This window comes from Seriola lalandi, unplaced genomic scaffold (genome assembly GCF_002814215.2).
Source record: "Seriola lalandi dorsalis isolate HSWRI2012SDOR001 ecotype SW California unplaced genomic scaffold, Sedor1 jcf7180002054511, whole genome shotgun sequence".
Lineage (NCBI taxonomy): Eukaryota > Metazoa > Chordata > Actinopteri > Carangiformes > Carangidae > Seriola > Seriola lalandi.
This window is the reverse complement of record NW_019525064.1, coordinates 224,247-238,132: the sequence shown is the minus strand read 5'-3', so window position 1 is coordinate 238,132 and position 13,886 is coordinate 224,247. Positions and strand designations below refer to the sequence as shown.

Genomic DNA, 13,886 nt, shown 5'->3' with positions numbered 1-13,886 from the left:
TGAGAGCTTTAGTGATTTCCTATCTCATTCAACGCCCTCTTCCTCCTCAGGCCGGAGACCATTATCTTAATGCTCATTATTCTCGCTAATGAGCGCTGGCATCTCGCACAGGCGGCCAAACAGACGGGAGGTGCACAGAAACCTTCTTTCAGATTTTTGATGTTGTGTGTTTGGGGCATTTCCAGGCTCTGTACGCGTCTGCTCACCTCAGGGTTGCCTGCCATGATGGTGTAGTTGCCGTCATCATCCAGCGAGGCTGCAGCCGTGTGCAGGGAGCAGGTCCCATCAGGCTCACGGCTGATCCTGTAGTGCTCGCTCCTCTTGGAGATCTGCTTGCCGTCTTTAAACCAGTAGACCTGACACACAAGAAAGAACAAACTAAAACTATCAGGCCAACTAATGTCTAACAGACAGATCTTAAGCTGGAGACAGACATTTATCCAAACTATGCATGAACATTTTTTAAATCTAATATTTGGATTGTTTTAATGTGATGTTCTCTCCCTCTTCCGCTGCTATCACTCTGCTTTACTCTGATTTCCTCGGTTCATCCTGAGGCCTGTCGACACCACATCATTAATGTGGACCGAGCCGGGCCGCACGCCCAGGCCCCCCCCCTTATCACAACACATGTGTGCACGCCTACACACGGTATCTACACCCTCCATCATCAGCATCACACATCGGCAACTCCCGAGCAAGGAAGCCAAAGCTAAGTCAAAACTACAGCACATTTATCTAATAACAATAACTGCCGTGTTTAATCATTCATTGAGTAACATGTCGGTGCTCCCACCTTCGGTTTGGGGTCCCCGTTGACCTTACAGGAGAAGGTGACGGGCATGCCCTCAAAGACTTTGTAGTGTTTGAGCTTCTGATCGAAGGATGGCACCACCCCCCGCCCAGCAGAGTCTTCATCGTGCTGCACGTCATCGTCGGACTCCTCCACCGGAGAGCGCTCAAGTCGAAACTCAATCTCGCTGATCAGACGCTGCTCGAAGCTGGACACTTTGTATTCCTACACACCACAGACAGACGGAGAAGAAGAAAGTTTGAGAGAAAGTTGGTGTGATCATGTGGGTCTTCATTGTCATTCCTTAATTCTCCCTCTTCCCCAGATGAGCCACTCCTCCTTCCCGCCACCTCCACCGATCTCTCATCACTGCAGCTTTGCTGAGGCGGAGGGAACATCTGCAGAGCAGCGCGGTCTGATGACACATCACACAGATAATGACAGGCCTCAGGCACAGCTGCAGAGCCAGCATTTAAATCCTCCTGAACTCACTGTGCCGCTCAGAACGACAGCAATCACACAAGTGGCCCGTCCTGACCCTCTGATGCTGATCCCGGGCAGCTGCTGCAGCATGTTCCCTCTCAGATCTTATAAAAGTAACACTACGGCATGCATTGTGCAAAGTCAGGAGAAAAACATCAGCCTGTTTAAAAGCAAACGTGCTGATAGATGCTTGTGTTGCGATCCAGCTTTAACATGCTTCAATATCTGAATTCATACCACATATACTGAACTACAACAAACAGTAAATGGTGACGGGGTCGAGTTTAGACGCACACACACACTATATAGAACAAAATATACTATATCAAAATATACACAACTACACCACCAGTGGGTATGTTCCCTCATCAGTTCGTTTCCAGGTGTGATCGTGATGTCAGCGTGACACATTTACACACAGTGAATAAAAACCCAGAAGGTGACATAAAAAAAAACAACTAATACTTCAATAACCTTTTGAGGGTAAGAGTCTCTACCAGATGACTTGTTTTCCTGTTGAGAGAAAAAAAGAGGTTTTGTGTGCATGGTGCTGTCAGAGCTTCAAACAGGGTGGGAGACACAGTTTATTTTTCTATGTGTGTTTCAGTGTGTTCACATGTTTTAATCTCGCCTGCTCTCAAAAACAAAAACATTCTCAAGCACATGCCGGACACAGTATGAAAATACAGATGTGTCACGATGCCACGTTAGAAGGCTTAGAGTTGAGCTGAGAGCCGTGCAGCTTCACAGCCACTCACACTGTCTCTCATGCCAACATCACACTGGGATGTCACGGTGCTAATCCGTCATCGTGGACACAACCTGCGCTCTAGTGATGTTTATTATGAGTGCACAGTGATTTCCAGTGACCTTATCAGAGTGTGTGTTCTGTCAAAGGAGAATACTGTGTCATTCACTGCCAGTTAATGTCATATAGCATTTACATTATCACAAACTTTGACTGACTTTACACAAGAAAACTGACACTTTTGAAATCGAGGTTTCATCCTTTCTGCTACTGTGGATTATTTGAGCCAATTACAAATTAAATGTAAACAAGTAAATTCATTACAAATGTAGTCAAAATCTAAGGAAGGAGCACGAGTCCCGCAACGACCATTTACTTTAACTGCGTAGACACAACTGCATTTTCCTTAAAACCTCCATATTTTCCTCTTCTTCTGTGTTTTATTTGAAGTGTTGAGCCATAAGAAGATATAAAAACCACCAGGCTTTTCTCTGGAGCTCTAGTAACAACAGGTCGGTGAGCCAATCAGAAGAGAGGAGGCTCTGAGCCTCTCTTCTGATTGGCTGACTGTTTTCTGAGTGATCCAATAAAAATAAAGCAGATTTCAGGTAAAAACACTCAGAGAAACCAAATCCTGTAAAGGTTTGGATGGTGGGTCCAGGTGGGCGGGGCTTGGTGACTGCTTTGTTGTGACATCACAAAGTTCCAGAAGTCCTGACGGCTGGTTTTAAGGCTCAGTTTCTGAATACAGGCTGTGTGCATTTCTCTGTGGACTGAGGCTTTGATACTTTCACAGTATTAATATAGAAGCTAGAGCTGATCTATAATCACACTACACATGGACACAGACCTTTACACTGGAGGAGCTTTAACTGTCAGTTCATTGGTGAATAAGTGACTGACTCTGCGTCGAAGATGCGACTCTCCCTCATGCACGTCCACAGGAATCTTTGGTGGCTCAGGAGCCTTCAAACAGCGTTTCTCCCAAACATGTTTGTAGCAACACTTGTTTCTACCAGTTTGCATAAACAGAGCTTTTTATGGAGGGCTCTGGAGGACGTTACAGTGTTTATACCCTGCTTTCATAACTTGCTCTTCCGCAGTGTTTACAGGGACTGAGGGTCGGGGCGCTCTCTGGCTCAGCAGTATACAAAGGAAAGCCAGTGCTCATGAGACAGGAATGACACCGGCCATGTATCAGTGGACAAGACTGAAGACAGAAAGGTGCTTGTGTCGTACACATGCAACACTGGGAGATGATCGTATATGAGTGTGTGTGATTTCTCTAGCTGTGTGCCACCTGATAAAGAGCCACCATACCTGTGTGACTGGCTCCTCCTCTGTGTCCTGTGTGTTTAAGACTGTGGCAGCGTTGTCAGCACCCAGCAGCCTGCGAGCCATCTTCTCCTCATAGGTTAACCTCTGGAAGCAGGGATTAATGGGGTCAGCGGGATGGGGGGGGTTAGTGTGTGAGTTGCAGAACACACACTTAAACACATCATCAGCTAGCTACTGTATCTAAGCCTCGTGTTAATCAGGAGAAAACATTATGATTTTATTTGAAGGTGCATGAAAACAGAGGCTGGTATTAAACAGTTTCCTGTCATGAATCGCTGTACGACTTTTGCTTGTTAATCTCTGTTAATGACCTGCAAACACACACCTGTCTCAGGAATTGAATAAGGTTAGCACACACACACACACACACACACACACACACACACACACACACACACACACACACACACACACACACCTGTTGACCATTGCTTATGCGCTCCTCTTTAAAGCGCAGTTTTCTCTCCAAATCCTGGATCACGGCGTCCTTGGATCCCTGGATGTCGGAGTCCGAGGCGAGGCGAGGCGTCCTGGTGCCCGAGGACTTCCTGGGGAACGCTTTGCTGAAAAGGGGGGACAAAACAGAAACATTCATCAACGTTAAAGTGGTGGCACTCTGCTCTGTGACACACGGCATTATCTTAACTCCTCTTCCCTCTCCAGCTCCTTCGCTCCCCCTCTGGCGCTCTCTCTCTCCCTCTCTCTCGTTTCCACCCTTATCTGGACTTGCAGAGCTATAGCATTCCACAGTGTGTCTTCTTATCTCTCTCCACCGCAGCAGGAATGCCAGCGTGAGAGGGGGAGTGATGAAAAATGACTGGCAAAGAGTTGAAGGAGGAATGTCCTTGATGGAGGGGAGAAAAAGCTAATTTCACTCTCCAGGGCTGCCATCAGAGGAGGATTATCTACACAACAACAGACTGTTATCATCTCCTTCAACAGGCAGAGCCCAGAGTCAAGATCCAGGCAGGACACAAGACTCATATGTACATATATGAAAGCTACAGAACAGAGTGTTTATTTGACACCTTTCACTCTGAGGTCCTCGAGCACATTTTCTTGCCTCATGGGGGCTAAAGCTCTTGCAGCTTGAGAGCATGTTGGTGTCTACACGTGGGGGTTTTGTGTGTGTGTTGAGAAAAGGGGCTCTTTAGTTTACGTTTTCCTGTAAACATGCTGTAAAAAAATGTAAACATGTCATCGTCCATCCTGCAGCAGACATTCAGCCTCCTGCCTCCAGCTGCAGGTTTATCTGAGACACGCTGTGTGTAGAGGAGTTAGAAAATGTTACGTAACCTGTCCGGCGCCGTGTGTAGGTGAGGGATACTTACACAGTCCCGTTGCCTTTAGGAAGGCCCAGGGCGTTGACCGTGGGACTGCCCGGTGTGGAGGGCAACACTGAGGACAGGAAGCTGGAGGCTGGAGACGGAGGGACGGAGGAGAATGGAGAGGACATGTCTGAGTGGGCTGGAGACATGGACATGGGCGGAGGAGGAGGAGGCGGGGGAGGTGGGAAGTCTTGGGCGGGGCCCGTCGGAGAGGACAGGTTACTGGAGCTGAGGAAGGGCGGAGGCGGAGGCGGGAAGGAAGGAGAGCTCGGAGACTCCACACTGCCGGCCTTGGTGAAGGGGGGCACGATGACCCTGGTGAAGGGCTTGTGCGAGGTGGGAGGAGACAGCGGGGAGGACAGGCTGGACCCCGAGGAGCCGGAGGACTGGGTGACGTAGCCCGGCCCACCGGGGCTCTGAGCAGCTATGAACTGCTTGGGCCGGGCGTAGTTGAAGGTGCTGGCCTGCATGGTCGGTACGTTGCTCTCCAGCTCCTGGAAGGAGGGAGGAGGAGGGAGAGGTGGAGATGGTGGAGCAGGTGGAGGCACTTCCTGGGGTGAAGGTGGGACTTCCTGGTTCTGCTGCTGCCAGCTGGCTGCTTCCTGCTGCTCCAACAGAATCTGCTCCTGCAGCTGCTTCAGCTGCAACGCGTTCCTGCAGAGAAGAAGAAGACAGGCGTCAGAAACTAAAGTCGTCTCATGTTTTCTTAAGGCAGTCTCATTCTCTATGGGGGGGTGGGGGGTGGGGGGTGGTCTGTAACAAGGTAACACACTTATAAAAATGTTACAAAAGCAATGCGGCTGTTTTCAATTTCTGCATGACACCATCATCTGGTCTCCATCCAACTGTAGTCTGAACACAACTGGCAGAGGCCAGATGTGAGCTTAATCGATGGAGAGTTAAAATGCCAATCAAAGCGCTGAGAGGCAGAAACGCAGCCGGTGTGAAGACGTTCATTATTAAAGATGACAGCTGGATGATCAGCACGAGGCCGTCTGTTTTCAACAGGACTTAGAGCGAGCTGTTTTTCCTCTGGTCTGAAGGTGATAGCCTGTCAGGCCTGAGGTTCAGTCACAGTGGTGGTATGTGGACAATTTGTGTGTGTGATGGTGTGAGCTGAGGGAAGGAAACCACTGCAGCGGCAGCACAGACTGATAGGTTATCAGCCTCCAACCTCTAACAAAGACTTGTTAAAAAGCCAGCCTGTTGACAATGCGCCCAGTATGGTAAAGGAATCAGAAGATAAGTGTAACACTGAGGGAAACGGCTCGGTTCCTGTTGTTGAACAGAGCAGCCGTTCACCCTGACGGGCTGTAAACCGCTCTGCTGCAGAGGCCCGGCTCAGATATGATGTTTTTCTATCTGTGAAACGGGAAAAGTGAGACACGCGGTCGAGGTGTGGCTCAGCAGATCTGAACGGCTTTGTGATGAAAATAAAAACACAAAATGTAATGTCACGGTGTCTTTCTGCCAGGGATGGGTCCTGATGATGAAGTATTGTGTTTTTTCACAGAGGTGTGGTTGTCCAGCCTCTCCCCCAGCTCGGCTGATTCACTGACTTGTCACGTCATCGTGGGAGAGAGGGAGGCTAGAAATTTCTGTTGTGTCATCACCCTCCAAATCTGGAGTTTTTCCTCTTTTCTCGTCACTTTACAGGAGAAAACTTTACATGCACCGGGAGGGTTTTAAAGAGGACTAACTTTCAAAACCACAAGACTGAAGCGAATGCTCAGAAGCTCTCCTCGAGGAGCAGGAGGAGGACACGGGTCTCTGGGAAAGGTTGAAGTTATAAACCTTCAGAGTATACAGCTATGTGTATGTGAGACTGATGAGTTCTTCACAGGCAGCGCAGTCAGAATATACTGTACATCCCAGCGGTGCATGTTGTCAGGAGTCCACCGAGTTCACGTGCCCAAATCGCTTCCAGATGTAGAATAATCAGTGGACTATTTTTCATCCGCGACAATGCACAGAGAGCCCCTCCCTTTGACCTCCCCCCCAGTATTCATGTGCAAACAACACCAGTGACTCCGACAAAACTGACAGTTGCAGCAGAGTGGAACAAATCCACCACCACAGTCCAACGGCAACATGACTGATTGCTCTTCCCTCCAGAGGAGACGTCACGTGCCCAAAATCATTGTGATCATCCAAGAGCACACCATCGATTCAGTATGGCCCCCCCACCCCCCACCCATCCCCCTCCCCTCTACTTTCTTCCTCTCTGTATACATTTTTCTTTACATTCCCCAAAGGTCTCCTGTTCAGGCCTCCACCAAAAGAGTGCTTTTACAGGAATAGTTTGGCAGCTCGCGAGGCTCGCGGCGCTCTGCAGCGGTTTGATTCCTTTTTTGGCGGTGTTCTCGGAGCGTCAGGCAGAAGCACCCTGCCCGTCTGCTCCATCAGAGAGGAAACACACTCCATTTCCTCGCAGCCTCATCCCTCTCAGCGCTTTACTGCCTCAGCATGAAAGACCTCGAAAGACCCTCTCAGCGTTTTTTTAACCCGTGTTTTTGACACCTTCTTACACAGACTATTGTGCTTTAGAAGTGAGTCTAATTCTTTCTCCACGTCTCTCTTCTTTCTCTGAGTGTGTATGAGCAGGAGGCAGAGTGGATGTTATCCAGCTGTAACTGACATCATCCCTTTGCCTTAAAAAGCGCTCTTTACTTTCTATATAAAGCAGCTCAGCTAAACAAGCCCCTCCATTCATCACCTCATAACACACACACACACACTCCCGCTCTCTCAAGAAATCCCTTATCGTGGCAGTCGTCACATTCAAGTCATCCATCCACATTAACATGCACCGACATGACATTTGAATTCCATCGAAATGCCGCTCAAACTAATGGATTTCTAATTTAGTCAGATCAGCTCTGACTCCCGTTCAGACGTTTGCACGAGCATGAAAAGGTCAGCTGCTGTTATTTTCAGTTTTATGGCCCACTTAAGGATTTACATAAAGGACCGGGGGGGTGGGGGTTCATCCAGACTCTGTGACCCTGCAGGAGTGCGCTGCCTCGAGCCTCTCTGACCACACGGTGCACGCTCCGTCCGGCCTTTTCATCCCAGCTGTCTCCTCTGACACAGAACACCCCCCCCCCCCCCCCCCCCAGCTGAAACCTGTGCAAATGATTATAATCTACTGTATCTACAAATGGCTTGAGAAGCAGAGTGGGCCTACATCACTGTCTCTCTCTCTCTCTCTCTCTCTCTCTCTCTCTGCGGTGGAGCGGGGCTGAACTAGGAGGGAAGTGTTCCTCTGTCGTCATGCCAACGGCCCTGTGTTTTGCTGTTCTGGTCGGAGCCAACTGGCCCACAGAGCGCCGCGCTTTTACTGAGAGAAAACGCTCCGGCTCCTGCGTCCGTCATTCCAACTGTAACACAGTATTACTCTTCTGCCTCTCTCTGTCGTTGCCTCGGAGTCGAGTCTTCCCCATTTTCATCCTGAAAAACACTTTCCTTCAGACAGGAAGTCTTGTACAGGGGCAGAGAGAGAGAAAAGGCCAAGAGAGAATCTGGCCTGGAGTCAGTTTGTCTCTGGGTTCTTGGTGGAGAAGCTCAGTAAACAGCTTGACAGTAACTTAATTGAAAGTGTGTTTTACAGCCCTGCGATTTGTCAGTCCAGACGTGCCAGACGCAGTGGGACTTCACCAGCAGCATCTTGCTTTAATAAATAAAGACCTCAACATCTTAAATGGCCGCGTTTACTCAGCGCCGCTCGTTTGTGCTTCCTGAGCAGTAACGACCCGCGGTGCGTCAGAAACCCCGTCCACTGCTCCGTCCGGGAGCCGTCCTCGGCTCCGCAGCTGCCCCCGAGAAGACGGGGCCGCTTTATTAGAGCTGGTCAGCTGATGACAGGAAGCGCGCGAGGGGGAGGACAGGAAGTCGTTGAGTGTACATCGCCACTAATGAGGGGTTTCCTCCTGTAAACAACAACATGAGGGGAACTGAGGCCGCGGCTGTTCTGTTTGAAAGTCTGTAGGTGTGTATAAACAGAACAAGTCAGATTAGAGGCGTAGAGCAAGGCATCGTCGAGGTCGTGCAGCAGCTTTAACAGGAGCTCTGGATACTTTCAGCCTATAGGCTCGTTGTGTGTTTGCATTACACCTCTGTAGGTTTGTTTCTGCAAACACCTGTGGCTTAGTAACAGCACGACCTTGTCGTTTGTAAATGATACATATCCAAACAGTATCACACCTAAAATACAAACACAACCCTGCCTGGGATTGGCACGCACACACACGCACACACACACACACACACACACACACACACACACAATGCTACAGACTGTGACTTCATCGTAATCACAATGCTCTATGGGAAAATATGGATTTCACTTGTTTACCACTCACACGCCAGTCTTTCCTGCGCCTACACACACCTGACACACACCTGGTTCACGGCTTCCTTGTTTGCATTGCATCATCACTCATCAGTGCGTCAAGACGAACTTGTCTGATGCCCCTGAGCAGGAACACACACTGTCGATCTGACAGAGTGACTGAGCTGATGGATGACGATCAGACTGTCAGACTGTCCTGACTGTGTGGATGTGTCATGTTTCGTAAATATTTACGGAGAAGTCGAAACATTTACATCAATCAATCAAACTCCTACACACACACACACACACACACACACACTGATCTGTTGTGAAACTTTGTGACTCTCCTGTTGGCTGGATACGCTTTCATAACAAGTTAAAACAAAATAATTCTGAATGTACACACAGGGAATAAAGACGAAACCTGAGGACACGTAAACAGAAGCTGGATGATGCTGATATGTGATAATTCTCACGCTCAGTCTGTGTCTTTATCCTCCTGACTCCCTCCTTCTCTCCATGTGAGCCTCCCTCGACTTTGACAACAGAAAGCAGACCAGGTTTCCTCCAACGCTTCAACATAATCTCACAGTCTGAAACCCGCCTGCTGCTGCTGCTGCTGCAGGAACACACCAGATCCAATATGTCTCACATATGAAAAAGTATTTTATTCCTTGTCTGCAGCTTCCATTCATGCACTTTGTTTCCCAGTCAGCTGACATGTTCTCCTCCAGCCTTTGTTCTCCTGCTGTCCTTAACTTATTTTCAACCCCTCTCCTCCCTGGGTACCCCCCCCCCCACCCCTTCTCTTTGGCTCTAATTGCACACACACCACATAAAACAGAACCAGACTGTTTTCCTTCCCCTCCTCCTTTGCTTTAAAACGTAGCACAGACCGTTTCTCTTATTCCAGCTACATCAACAGCTCACGGCTGCTCCATTCACCCACTTTCTCCCTGTCCTACTTTTCTTTCTTTCTTTCTGGGCTCATATTTCATATCCAAGTTGAGGTGGAGGGCTCTCCACAATCAGCGAGCCCTGCTTTTCTCCGTATACTTCCATCCTTCCCTCCCTCATTTCCCCACTCCACCTTTCGCTCTTTCTGTCCAAGTGAGATGGTGAGTGTTTTTTTTTCTTCTTTCTTTCTCTATAGCAGGAATGCTGAAGACATTCTTCTCTGGATTGGAGTGGGAAAGACATCGCCATCAAATGGGATTAGCAGCAGGAGGGGAGGGAGAGGAGGAGGAGGAGGAGGAAGGGGAAGGAAGAGCCAGGGAGAGAAAGAAAGGCAAAAAAAGTGAAGAGCAACTCAGAAGAAATCAGTCACTGAAAAGAGTTGCAGCTGAGTAAGACACCGGCTTTCTCACCTAACAGACTCTATTGTGTTAACTAATCCATCAGACTCGACCGAGGAGCTCTGCAAACAGACCGAGCTCGCCACAGGAACTCAGTCCGCCTGCATCACAGACGCAAATCTACACGCTTAACTTTGTCAAAGTCACTCTTCTTCTTCTTCTTCTTTTGTTTTTCTGTCTACAGTCTCATCTCCCAACTTTCCAACAGCCTCCCGCTAATGAATGAGTATCACGCCCCAGGAAACCACACATCCACTCTTTAACCTGCAACAAAAATCACCCTCATTCTAGCTCCATCATTTGTCTTCTCTTTCTTCTTCTTTCCAATAAAACATAAATAAATAATAATAATAACCCAAAGAACCACAAGGTCAAAAACTATTTTAAAAAAAGTTTAAAAGTTAAAGAATAGCATCCTTCAGCTTTTATCCATTTCCCCATCATCCTTCTTTCTTTCTTTCTGAGGTTTATTCAGTTTTAATGAGTTGTCATTCTACACAGAAGCATGAGGAGAAGTTTTACCTTCAGTGTTGTTGTGGTCTTGTTGTGGAGCAGCTGATATTTCCCTGCAGGAGGCTGAACCACGTCTCAGTGCTGCCCTGCCAGGTATGAGGCGCATATATACAGCAGCGAGCAGCCAGACAGTGACAGACACAGTCGCTCTCTCTCTCTCTCTCTCTCTCTGCATGAGTCAGTCTGTCTGTGCGCTCCTCCTCTTCAAAATAAAAGCACTCAAGCCTGCACCCGAGACGGGCTCCTTTCAGAATAAGAGCTGACACTATACTGCGGGTTACTGACCGAGGAAGCAAAAATAACAACAAGCTTTCTGAGCTGTGGAAAGAGAGAGAGAGAGAGAGACACCCATATCTCACTTCTTTTATTCATCCTTTGATTATATTGTTTCCTGAAGGACGGAAGACTAGGGAAGACAGGATGATTGAGGAGAGAGAATCAAAGATAGATTCGATAAATTAATCACCTGAACAATCCTTTTTGTTTCGAGTGACACGAATGAGATTTGTCCGTTGTACAGTAACATTTGAAACGACGCCCTGACTGGAAATGAAACCCACGTTCTCTTCAGAAACATTATCCACTATTCACATGTTAACACAGGAGCCACAGGAACTATTATCTCCACGCCGAGCGTATGGAACATGATAGTTTCATGTAGCACGTACAGTATTGGATCTTAAGGGAACAGTTTGAGCACATTCCCAGTGTCACTGTGTGTTGAAACACTCCCATCATTACCACACAGATCTGGTTTCATTCACTGAAAATATTCAGTTTCTCAATAAAAGAAGTTTCCCCTTCATTTTTGTGCCATGAAACAAAACCTTTTTGGGGAATTTATCATTTCTATTTTTGTGTGTAATGCCTCTATTTTTAGAGTTTAGAGTGTTTCCAGGCGGCTGATGAGTCACATCGTGTTGATGGGAGATGGGGTGGGGGGGTTCCGGTCCAGTGGGGGTGCTTGTGTGTAGTTGTTAGGTGTGTGTGTGTGTGTGTGTGAGATGGAGTCCGTATATTGGGGAGAGGGTCAGGGTGCGAGTCAGTCCCTGTGTGTGAGTCAGTGACACTTTGAGGTGAGTCAGAGCGAATCTCAAAGTCACGACAGCGGCGTAGAGAGAGAGAGAGAGAGAGAGAGAAAGAGAGAGAGAGAAAGAGAGAGAGTGTACACACTACACCCCTTTAATTAACATCCAGAAGTGGGAGTTGTGTGTCCAAAGGGAGATAACATCTATACCACACACGCCGCTTGCACCAACGGCCGGGGTCAGGACATAATCAGAGGATGATTGACCTCATACGGAAACAATGTGATTCTCCAAGTGTGTGTGTGTGTGTTTGTGTGTGTGTGTGTGTGTGTGTGTGTGTATTTAGGGTAATGTGTATTTATCTGTGTGTTTCTCAGTGTTTAACATACCAGGGTGTTCTTTCCTGGGAAACACAGTCTGCTCTCCATGAGGGGCTCACCGAGGCCTGTTAGTTTCCATGCTGTCAACTCCCAGACATACACCCAAGTCTCTCGCTCCCCTCATCCCTCTGCACATCATTTCATCGCTCCCTCTCTCCCTCCCTCTCTCTCTCTCTCTCTCTGCTCACCCCCTCTTTCTTCCAGCCCCCCCCCCCTCCGTGTACTGAAGGTCAGCTCCGACAACTCTCTTCCTTATTTGGAAAGTTTCTCCATTCCATGCAGGTCATTCTAGCTCGGCCGACCAATCCAGTGGTTAGTTAGTCTGGTGTGTCAGCCAATCCAGTTTCTCCCATATCCTTTTAAGGACTGCCCATCTCTGACTCTGGAGGTTGATGTGAAATTATCTGCTTTCCTGCTCCCTCGTGTCTCCGCTGACTTCATTTCGCTTTTTATTCTGTTGCACAATCTCCTTCTCTCCCTGATGACAACTAACTCTCTGTCTCAGCCTTTTTCCATTTGCTGATAATCATACACCCCCGTGGCCTGCATCCATTTCGGTGTTTTACTTCAATTTTTAATTAGACATTTGATGATGATGATGATGTACAACAAGCAAAAGTTTCTCAGTGTGCAGCCGGCACCATATGCGGTTACTTAACATGCATGTTTCCTGCTTTCCATAAAACCACAAGCAACACCTCGACAAGAAAGTGATTGTTAATACTTCATTAGAGAGTTCATGACTTGCACCTCGTAAACAAACACACTGCTGAGAGGAAGCTCTGAGTCACAGCGCAGATATGTGACAAATCCTGGCAGCCGGAGCTCCTTGCTCAGCAATGCAACACAGAAACAATATAGATCCTGCTTTAAATTTAACACAGGAAGCCTGAAATGACTACCTACTAGCAGTGTGATTAAAGAAAGAAAAGAATTCAGAGGGACAGAAAGCGAACAGCCAATCACCTGCTGCCGCTTTGTGCTGTAAACACAAGTAGAAGCTCAGATGAGCGCTGTTGGCATAGAGCGGTTTGTTGCCTTCAGTTTGTATGCTGTTCCCCTGACAACAACCTCAGTGGGGTTAAAGAGGTTTGGAGCTACTGCAGAAATCATTTAATCTCCATGTCAGCGGACATGGATCGAACGCGTTAAGATCAAGCTGCATGCAACACGGGCCACATTAAAGCTCCTCCAGTGTAAAGGTCTGTGTCCATGTGTAGATGTGTATAAGAGACAGGCTACAGACTGTGACTTCATCGTAATCACAATGCTCTATGGGAAAATATGGATTTCACTTGTTTACCACTCACACGCCAGTCTTTCCTGCGCCTACACACACCTGACACACACCTGGTTCACGGCTTCCTTGTTTGCATTGCATCATCACTCATCAGTGCGTCAAGACGAACTTGTCTGATGCCCCTGAGCAGGAACACACACTGTCGATCTGACAGAGTGACTGAGCTGATGGATGACGATCAGACTGTCAGACTGTCCTGACTGTGTGGATGTGTCATGTTTCGTAAATATTTACGGAGAAGTCGAAACATTTACATCAATCAATCAAACTCCTACACACACACACAC

The 13,886-nt window shown here is 47.9% G+C and overlaps 1 protein-coding gene and 1 long non-coding RNA gene across 5 annotated transcripts in view; both read right to left on the bottom strand.

The window, feature by feature from the left end:
• The window catches only part of palld (palladin, cytoskeletal associated protein), a 61,242-nt gene that overhangs the window by 12,460 nt on the left and 34,896 nt on the right, over positions 1–13,886 (bottom strand). For 2 of the 4 annotated variants that reach the window (XM_023413311.2, XM_023413312.2), the window contains 6 exons: positions 4,694–5,344; positions 3,781–3,925; positions 3,345–3,446; positions 1,751–1,789; positions 797–1,018; positions 207–356 (listed from right to left, as the gene is read on the bottom strand). In XM_023413311.2, coding sequence (XP_023269079.1) covers positions 207–356; positions 797–1,018; positions 1,751–1,789; positions 3,345–3,446; positions 3,781–3,925; positions 4,694–5,344 — 1,309 coding nt within the window. The remainder of the gene's footprint in view (positions 1–206; positions 357–796; positions 1,019–1,750; positions 1,790–3,344; positions 3,447–3,780; positions 3,926–4,693; positions 5,345–13,886) is intronic. The other 2 variants (XM_023413313.2, XM_023413316.2) reach the window with 2 other exon arrangements.
• On the bottom strand, positions 9,989–13,497 carry LOC147818726 (uncharacterized). Its single transcript, XR_015437695.1, has 2 exons — positions 10,901–13,497; positions 9,989–10,200 (listed from the first exon to the last, which is right to left on the bottom strand). It is a non-coding gene; the product is annotated as an uncharacterized LOC147818726 (long non-coding RNA).